General features: G+C 47.2%; 1 protein-coding gene across 1 annotated transcript; it reads left to right on the forward strand.

The window, feature by feature from the left end:
- Nucleotides 1–2,258: 2,258 nt before the first annotated feature.
- On the forward strand, nt 2,259–6,630 carry LOC106818599 (glycoprotein 3-alpha-L-fucosyltransferase A-like; the record flags this gene model as incomplete). Its single annotated transcript, XM_014823294.1, is given in 4 exon segments — nt 2,259–2,364; nt 5,484–5,616; nt 6,466–6,613; nt 6,616–6,630. Coding segments are annotated over 4 exon segments (402 nt in total), but the record flags the coding sequence as incomplete, so codon positions are not given.
- Between the last annotated feature and the right edge of the window lie 4,232 nt (nt 6,631–10,862).

Below are 10,862 nucleotides of genomic sequence, written 5' to 3' on the forward strand. Positions count from 1 at the left end.
GCAGTGAAGTGCACGTACGAATGTGTCTTGCAGAAGGAAAAGTTGTGTCAAAAACAGGGGGGGGGGGGGTGGGGGGGGCGGGGGCGCGATTCGGTTCAAAGTACCCCGGCAGGCAGTGGCCTCAGATGACTAATCAGTTGTCGAGAGCTCGGGAGTGCGATGACATTGGCAGCTCTCGACCATGGCGCGGCCAGCTGGCGCTGCGCCGACCTCCTAACTGCAGCACGGGCCCCATCGTCTGGCTGGCATCGCCGTAGTGCTGAAAGCGCGACAACGCCGCGATGAGCAATTGATGACAGTCTAACAATCGAGTCAGCTGTGTGCGGGCAGGCGGGCACTGCATGCAGCTGTGACAGTGGGGGAAGGATGCAGTAGAGGCGGCAGGGGTGGGCGGGCGGAGTGGATGGTGTATGGTGCCGATGTAAATGTGAGGCAGGTGTGGGTGGGTTGGTTGAGGCGGGCCTGCTCTGAGTCCGCGGCCATTGGAGCTGGGCCGAAAGAGCTTGCGGCAGTCGATGATCGAGGCAGTTTCGGATGACCTCGGTATAGCAATATGACGTGGTACGTTATGGCTACAAGAGAGGGGTCGTCATTCCCCCAAGCTTACACCATGATGTCCTCCAAAGCACTGCGCACGCTGCTCATGGCAAAGTGTGACGTCGAGTGTTTGGCGCCGAGCACAAGTCCTACGTCTTTCTGGCGCACCGGCATGCACCGGCCTGTGCTATTTCCCACCCACACCGTCAACGCTGCAACGGATGCGGGTGTGCCACGCCTGCCGGCCATTGCCGATTCAGCGCCGCAACCCGCGGGGTTACCCCAGCGACGCGACTCCGATCTGCTGAACCACCGTCAGTGCCGCAATCGCCGCACGCGCAGTAACCGGGAAGCGGAGGGGGCGTGGGGAGGGGCCCCCAGTTTCAGCAGAGACTGCTGCTGCCCGTCCTACTACTGCCTGGCGCAGCCCCCTAGCAGCCGAAATGTGGGCCAGAAGTCGCGGGACCGGGGGGGGTGTGGTGGGCGGGGGGGCCGCGCAGGCAAGTGGGTGCCCCTGGAACTCCGCCTCCGACAGATACACGATAGAGGCTCGACGACGCTCGCTGCGTGGCAAAGAAGGACTATGTTCATTGTGCTGACGTGCTATATAACGTGAAATCAGGGAACTGAGTCAGAAGGATTTTTTTTTGTCAGTGCTCGTGTAGGCAAACCCCAAAGACTTGGGGGAGGGATGAGAGCAGGTTTTATGTGAATTGAAGGCATGGTAGGATGGCGCAGGCAGGTCAATACAAATGGTGCCTCACTGCTCGTGTTTGTGAAGTATGTTTTTCAAAAGAGATAGCAACTCAAGGTAAAGTACAAGCCGTAGTCGTAAGAAACAGGACTGAGAACGAAGAAATGTCAGACAAACATTATACAAATAAGTTTTAGGTAAGAAAGTACAACGGTAACGGGCAGTAGTTGCGGCGTCGAACGGCGGGAGGGCTGTTCTGACGTCACGCGAGATGATACATAACCCTGCTGAGTGTGGTCAGACGCGAGTTGCGTTGCCTAAGCCGCGTGGAAAATGCGGAAGCGCCGTGGCCGCGCTAGTCTGGGTGTGTATGTTAATGGGCCGGCGGTAAAAGTAAGTAAGTTAGTCTTAAGTGATTGACGTAGGTGAGTGGGGCGTGTATAAGCGGGTATTAGTCAGCCAACGACTGTGAGACATTTTTGTGTTTCTAGCCCGAATGTCAGTGTGGCATAGGCGATGCGGCGGCAGCAACGGAGCGAGGAGAAAGGAGTTTTCGTCCTCGGCCTTGTTCGTGCTGCTGGGCATCATAACTTCATTGCTATTCGGCTATCGTGTCCGAGCAATAGGACGGGACGCGCAGTGACAGAGTGGGAGTGATGCGAGCACACAACAGCAAGCAGCAGTCCAACACAACAAACAACAGACAACAACAACAACAAGGCGAACAACAAACAGCAGGCACAACAACAACAACCAACAACGAGGGAAGTGTTTGACCGGGGACCGGGATTAACGAGCTGTTGGCGGCAGTCCTATTCGTACGCAGCTACTGGATGTGACAAGTTGCAGGCGGCTTGGCGTAGCGCAGTGTGCCAGAAAACTAGTAAACATCCACATTCGGAAAGCGAAGAGGTCGGGGTGGCATATGGCTGTATCCATCGTCCCAAGCGGTTACTGCAGATTTGTCGTGCAAGCCGTTAATGAAACTCGCCTACGTTTTCGGACACGAGGCATTTTGGCGAAGGCAATGGCGGTGCGACGCAGGGAGGAGTACGGGGCGGCGCTGGCCGTCTTATTTGAATGTACGGGCGAAATGCCCGTAGGATTGTGCCGCATTCCTGACTACAGGCACCGTGGGCACTGCCCGTGACGCAGGCGAGTGGGTGTTCAAGCAGTGCGAGAGAGCCCTGTACACCGCTAACGAGAAATGCTCTGCGAATTATACATTGGGCATCTGGTTCACTGGACACTGACGGTATCGCAAGCGAACTCGGACATTCACTGTCCACACGGTGCTTTCGTGGCCCGTACAAGAACACTCACGCTAAGCCGGCTACATTTAGACAACGTACATTCAGGGTAATTGGGCATTTAGAGTAAATTCATCACAGCATGCGCACTGGTTAGTAACGCGATGTACGGCGGGGGGGCGGGGGGGGGGCCGTCCTGCCTACTGCTGCGGTAAAGCGTCCAGCGTATTAGACGCGTGAATTCGACGTTTGAAAGATTGCGCAAGTAACATCCTTCTGATCAGGTAGGGCTGACGCAAAACATGCCAGATATAAGTACCAAGAGCGACATCGCCTTCCCCTAAAGATATGAACATATAAGCTTGTACGGTCGTAAAGACGTTATAGTAAGGTTGTGGCTGAACGGGTGTTCACGAGGGAATGTGGCGTACTTTGCGTTTTTTACAAAGAGCATGCAAACTTTTAAGCATGTTAGTGAAATTGCTGGCTGGTCGTGCTTCTCGGTGCACGGCGTTATTGGTCGTACCGCTTATCGCTAGTGTGGTAGGCATCATAGACTAACAACAAGACACAACCTAACAACAAGACAACGAAGAATAACAAGACACGTCGCGGTCGGGTGATTTTTTTACCTTAGCGCAGAGGGGCCTTGCCAGTTGTGTTAGGTGCGTTCCGAGAGAGCTACTGGAGGCTGAGAGGGTCCTAGTCCCCCTAGGGTAGCTGCCGGAATCGATAGCCGCCTGGACTAATCTAAATAGATGCCGGGACCGTAAAGCCGTCGCCTACTCGCACTGAAAACTGAGTCTAGCGGAGTCGACTGGCGGGCCCCCTACTCCGCTAAAACACCTAAACCCTAATAGTAAACCGGCCTAACCCTAAACACCTAACCGGCTAGACCATATCAAATAGTTTACCAGCCTGTACGTTCCGGGTGAGTACGGAACCGGTACCGCAGGGTACGTTGTCCGGCAGTCACCCTGGGGACATAGACCCTATGAGCACTACGCGAACTAACTGGAACAATGGAAGTTGCTCCGATATCAGTGATTATTTATTAACTTATGAAGTTTATTGTCAAGCGATTTTTAGCAAAACGCTGAAATAAAACATCAAGAAGCAAGCTTTGGATTTAGTAGGGTAAGGGGGGGTGTGAGGAGGTGAGAAAAAGGAAGAGGTGTGGTGGGGGGTTGTGATTGTGTTAAGTTTGGATAGGGCTATTTCCGCACAAATATTTAATACATGTACAGTGCCAATATACAGGTACTTGCATTCAGATTATAGTAAATAAGGTGGATATATATATATGCATAAGTATATATTGTATGGTATATATGATACAACATCAAAGAGGAGCTAATAATACCTTGATATATAGTTAGGTGCTCTGATACGAGGGCGAGCGCGTGGCCGCGGGGGCGAACATACAGCACGCAACAACACACATGGGCGGGGGGCACACGGAGGGGTGTCGCAGCACATGGGGTGGGGGGCACGTATCGACGGCGTGGTATGCACGTACGCGAGCATCACGCGAGGCTGGGGCGCGACGGCGCGAGCGTCGAGCGGCAGCGCAAGGGCGGGGGGCGTCACAGGGCACGTGGCGGGGCCGGGCCGCACGCACTCACCAGCACCCGGCCACGCAACAGCACGACGACACACATTGCACGACACCTGGTAAATGCACGACGGCGCGATGGGCACACAGGGGTTGGTGTGTGACGGGGGGCTTGGGTGGGGCGGTGGGGTGTGGGGGGCGCTAGGGCCGGGCCGGGCGACTGCACGGCTAGCGCAAACGGAGTACGTGGGCGACCGGCACACACGCGGCGTGCAGGCGGGTGGGAGCGAGAGAGCGAGCGAGTAGTTATATAGTTAGGGTATGGGGGCATAGGCATAGCATACATACAACCCTACATAAATAACATACATACAAGTACATACATACATACATACAACATACTAATAGCATACATACATTACATGACATACATACATACACTAGGCATACATACATTACATAGCAGTAGCATAAGCATGACATACATACCATACAGGTACATACATACCAGGTAATACATTATCATACATTACCATACATACATGGGGATAGCATACATACTATACATAACATAAATAACGGTACATACGTACATGACTTTACATACGTACTAGTTTAGCGTTAGTTATCTTACTTACCGTACGTACGTACGACGTACATACGTACATATCGTACTATACGGTACATACGTAGGCAGATTAAAGCGTATCATACGTAAATACGTACAGTACATACGTACATCGTACATAGGTAACATACGTACATTACATACAACATAACAACAGTACAATGACATACATACATACATATCATACATACCATACATACATACATACATACCATAGCATACATAGCTATACATACATACATACAGCATACATTACATACATACTTACATTACACTACATACATACATAACATACATACATACATACATAGAAAAAAGAATTGTGGTGAATAAAAAAGAGAGATAAAAAAAAAAAAAAAAAAAAACAGTACAGTACATACATAGCATACATAACATAGGCATAAGCGAGTATCGATAGCATACAGTACATACATACATACGCATACATACATACATACATACATACATACATACATACATACGTACATACGTACATACATACATACATACATACATCAAGCTTTTCTTAGGGGGTTCTGCAAATATTGATTTCTCACGTTACCGAAATTGTTCGACGCTGTGATTGTTTCAGTCGTAAACCTTTATTCGAAAAGGTTTTAGTATAGATCTACTAGCGAAGTAACGATGCATCGGGTAGGCGGCGTCTCGTGTCGGTAAAATAAATCGCAGCATCGTCCGTCCGTCTAGTCTTTAACTAAATAGGCTTTCACCTTTTTGTTCGCTCGGTACTAATTAGAAATAGCATGCGCTCAGTTTTCGATATGATCGAATTTTCTAGTATGCATTTGCATGTTGCAGACAAGAATTACGCACAAGGAAAGACGGGGCTGGTTAGCTGCTTTGTGAGCCACTGTGTTACGGACAACAAGCGAGAGCATTATGTTGGCAAGTTGCACAAATTTGTCTCCGTGGACATTTATGGAGGATGCAGGTTGGTGTATTCTGGCTACATATTAATAATGATAATAAGCGTTAAACGCACGCATATAACTGAACAGATATTAAAAATCGAAAAAGGAGGATTATTCGGCTAAGAGACGCGGCATACGGTGCTTGTGATGCTTGTGATGCATAGTATAATCAAGAGCTCATAAAAGCTCATCATCTCTATTATGAGCTCTTGGTATAATCTTACTAATCTACTCTGCATCAGATGTCGCGCATTAATTTCTCTCTCTTTCTCTCTCTCTCTCTCTCTCTCTCTCTCTCTCTCTCTCTCTCTCTCTATCTCTGTCTGTCTCGTTCCGTCCCCACATCTCACTTACCCTGTCTATCTCTTGTTATCTCATATGGTCTTATTCTCATGCTCTTGATCTGTGTTGGTGTGAGTGTGCGCGTGCGCGCGCGCGTTGTGTGTCTCTCTCTCACGATCTCTGGCGCTAACATGTGCGCGTGCTTTCCCACTCTTTCTTTCGTTCACTCACGATCTCTCGTGCTAACATGTGCGTGCGCTCTCCCTCTCTCTCTCTCTCTCTCTCTCTCTCTCTCTCTCTCTCTCTCTCTTAATTTCCCTTTCTCCTGCTCATTCGCGCTTTCTGTCTTAGTCTCTTTCAATATCTCTCTCTTTCGCGTTTTCTTTCTCTCTGTCTCTATTGTCACACTTTTTCTATCACTCACGATTTCTCTTTTTCCCACTCTTTCTACCGTTCTTTCTCTCTCTCTCTCCTTCTCTATCGCTCTCGCTCTGTCACATTCTCCCTCAGTTTCTTTTCTTCCCTAGTCCTCATCCCTCCTACCTCTGTCCATATCTCATGTTGTCACGTTTTTTCACGTTTTGCAGATCTCAACACAAGGAGTGCAGGCGTATCCGAGGCATTAAGTTCCAGCCTGCCAAGGACACCTGCATGATTGACATGATAAGCCACTACAAGTTCTACCTAGCCTTCGAGAACAGCAACTGCAGGGAATACATAACGGAGAAGTTCTGGAGGAACGCCCGCTGCAGACCAACTCCGTTCCCATAGTGATGGGGGCGCCACGCGAGGATTTGCGGCGCTTCGCTCCTCCCGGCTCCTACATACATGTCGACGACTTCGAAACAGTTGAACAGCTGGCAAACTACCTACAGGAACTGGACGCCGACGATGTGGCCTACAGTAGATACTTCAGGTGGAAGCAACTGGGTGAAGTGATAAAGAATGGCGGAAGCGCATACTGTAGGTTGTGCGAAGCATTGCACGACGTGAATGAACCTGTGAAGTGGTACGATCATATCGACACCTGGTGGAGTAAAACCGACTGCGCCGCTTCGCGAAAGGATATTGCAGAAGTAACTGGCAAAGTTTCCAGAAGGAAATGGGAAAATGGGATGTGAATAAACATTGATAAACTATTATTGAGTATTGTATTGTCTCCGTGATTAACAATAAAGGCGCCAAGTAGGAATAGAACGGTGACGATGTCGCCTAGTGTACAACTGGCCGCCGGAGATTGATGTTGTGAGAAGAACAGAGCGTGCACTGAGGGAAAAGCCATCATGGTGGAATGCAGTCCATCATTTCATCCTGCTTAGCTGAAATTGGCGCCACTTCATAGCCGCTAGATGGCACCACAAGAGATTGAGACGCAGAGCCTTAAGGTAGTATCTCACTGGGCTGCGACTGTTGGCGACAAATTGCGAACGGCATTTGCGAGGGAGATTCCAGAATGTCTCGAAACGTTCGCAGGGGTTCTCAATTTCCTCGCGTGAGTCGCAGGGCCTCGCTCTCGTGTCGCTGGAATTTTGAACATGTTCAAATAATTCGCGCGACAAATTTTCTCTCAAAATAGTCACAGAGTCGTTGCGGGTGTCTTGAACCCGTACACTTCTCAATTTAGTTTCCGTGAGTCAAAAAGTGCGAGAAATAGAAAGTGCGTGAAGTGCAGTCTTCAGCATGTCAGCCTGGTCCTCATCCAGGTTGGGGTCCTTATCCAGCAGCTTCTGCACTTCTTCTCTGAGGTCCATCTCGCTTGACGTCTGATGACAAAATGCTGGACTGGGGAGGGCCCCCGTATTTATATGGTTCAGATTTCTCAATTGTCACGCATAACTGTCGCATTCGCGCGACAGTCGCAAGTGCAAAAGATTCGCAATTTTGTTGTGTGAATGTCGCGCGACATGTATGCGAACTCCTGGCGAATTTTGGCCCAAATTTCGTTGTGCGACATACGCGAACGTGTCGTAAGTACCAATTCAGTGTGATTCCAAGTGAAAATTGTCGCTAATTCACGTATTTTCTCGCAATTGTGTGTCTCCAACTAGTCGCGAGCTGTCGCAGCCCAGTCAGATACTACCTTTAGATAGAGGTGTTGTACAACAGTAGCCTTAAGTTAATTGTTCACCGATGTTGCACTATTTCGTACCTTGAAAGGGTCTTCATTTGGAATTTTGTGCGGTAAAATTTGGGATTAGAATGAACTATAATTTGCACTATGCACGCAAGTTAGATGCATCGTATACGTCTAGATGGCATTAGAAGTGAGATTGTTATTGTCGTGTAATTGTGCCATTCCATCAAGTGGTGTAGCCATGGTGACCGGTCGGCTATTTTTGTGTTTGAAACGGGATCCGGCTATATGCTGAAAATTCTCGAAAACAATCTGGCAAATGTTTCGAGTGAAGATACGTCTTTGTATCTGTAGTGATTTAACATGAATAAAGTGTATGTCGCGAACTGCGCCGTGAGTAGTTTTAATTAATTTCTGTTCGATGCTTATTCAGGCCTGCTGCCTATGGACGCCAGGGGCGGATCCAGGGCTGAAGCTAGACAGAATTTTTCCAGATTTTAAGGGCGCATCCCCCAAAAAGGGCACACCACCCCACAGTGGCCGCCGTTAGGCGCGGAAGCACATGGCGAGGGGTCTGGGGGGCCTCCGGGTCTCTGGGCACAAAAATCAGCACCATTTGAGCACACATTTAGTCAAGCAGCAATAGCTAAAAACCATATGGAATTTTATTTCTGCATTTTGCCTGCGCTTTGCATACCAGCAATTAATGCAGAATGATTCAAGCGCTTCCCTTCTTTTTCAGATATCAAAGCTAGTTTTGTTACCATGTAAAATTTTGATTTCCTTCAAGTCCTGTCAATGAATCAGAAGAAAAAGAAAACAAATAAAGAATATAGCCAAATTCCATCAAATTGTTTTCCGTATTTTTTTAGCGCAAAATTTCGAAGGGCACTTTGAAATCTAGACCGTATTTCCCAATACGGCAAATACGGTCTGAATCCGCCCCTGGACGCCCTCTACTATAGACGCACTACTATACTGTTGTACACCACATAGAGCCCTTCTCTATCTAAGGTTTTGGTATGACGCAATACCATAGACTAAGAATGTCTTATTAAATTATTCTTAGTCTATGGTCCTACTCAACTCAATATGTAACACTCTGTATCTAAGATTGATACATATAGAATAGCATGTCACCCTTTTTATACCACCGCGGGCACATGTGTATGAGCACCTTTCTGGTATAAGCGTTAATTGTACTAACGAGTGATTGCAAACCCTACTGTTTAGTGTTTTCAGTGTAAGTTGTTTATATACGTGTACTCATCTGTTTGTTCATCCGAATGACACGTGTTGTCGATGGTTGATTGCACTGTGCTGACTGGTTTTGCTGCGTATATGTCGTGCCACTTACGCTAGGAAATTGTTGTGAAGCATTCTGTGGCAGATAAGGTCTATGTCCCCCTGACCACTGTTTGACCTGGCTCGTTTAGCTATTTCTGACTAATATATGATATATTATATATATATATATATATATATATATATTATATATATATATAATATATAATATATAGGGTTAGGGTTGGTCAGAAATAGCTAAACGAGCCAGGTCAAACAGAGGTTAGGGGGACATAGACCCTACGAGCCATACTGTGTGTATACCCCTCCCCCCATACACAACCTATGTTGCCGCTTGATATAGCAGTAGAATATCGGATATTGCGATGTCTTCTAAACGTGTGCGATGCAAGTACACCTGGTTTTATTCTTGCAACCGGGTCACGATTTCTTTTTCGTCATTTCAATCGGTGTTACATGCAGTTGACATGTAGATGGCGTAGCGAAGATCCAATAAATTCTCATTTTTAATGTAATTTCTGTTTTTGCGTTCTGATTAGGCGGGGGTCTGGTGTTGTTTTATCTGTGTTGAGTTACGTAGTGTTTGTATTTTACATAATTAACCCAGAAAACATTGCGTTAAACAGGACCAAAGCCGCAACCTGAGCAAATTTATAAGAAACTGCATCAAAATTTCGTATCTAATTGAGTAATGACGATAATACGGGGAAATACTTTTTGCGGTTTCAACAAATAAACGATGCACGTACGATACGATTGCTTTCTGGAGCCATGCATATATTTGCCATATTATTTACAACGCTTGTTTCGGGTTATGTATAATTATTAGGCATATCTTATATTTTTCTGCAAGATCTAGTAAAAAGCTGTCAACGACGCGTTGCCTGTAAACCTGCGGTATCAGTAACTGCATAATATGTAACTCCACATGCTACCAGGCTGCACTGTCCAGACATACCCTACAGGAACTGGACACCGACCACCGAGCTATTTTACACGCCTAAGCCCGTTCTGGCTTGCATAGAAGCGATTTTACATATAATATTATCTACTTAACCTACAGCCGACACTATTCAAATTCGCAGGTTAATTCAAATAATATTAGTACAAAATACAAACCAGATTATTCCCGATAAGTTATGTATATCTAATACATATTTGTGGAAGGTTTTCTGTTTGTCTGTTCTCGATACAAATCAATATGGGCCACTCTAGATACGTCCAAGGGTGGCCATTAGATGTAACTTTGGCCACATTGCCACATGGGCACATTGAATTTGACCTCCAAAGTCATCTGACGTCGCAAAAGGAAAAAAACATGAAAAAATCCTGCCCCTGCAGGCTGCAGCAGTGGTGAATGAACCGGCCATGCAACACCACTACATAAACAACGGGCCCCTGCAGAAGCAAAGCAGCAGCAGCAGCAGCAGCAGGAAATGCTGGCCCCTGCTGCACCGCGCCCCTGCAGCAACAAATAAACGGCCCCTGCCGTAACAGGATTCAAGTCAAAACAGTCAAAACATGATTCAGCTGACATTGACTTGCTTTACTGTAACTAAAGATACAGTAGATAAATAAATAAATATATATATATATATATATATA

The sequence above is a fragment of the Priapulus caudatus genome, unplaced genomic scaffold (genome assembly GCF_000485595.1).
Source record: "Priapulus caudatus unplaced genomic scaffold, Priapulus_caudatus-5.0.1 Scaffold2363, whole genome shotgun sequence".
In the NCBI taxonomy this organism is placed as follows: domain Eukaryota; kingdom Metazoa; phylum Priapulida; class Priapulimorpha; order Priapulimorphida; family Priapulidae; genus Priapulus; species Priapulus caudatus.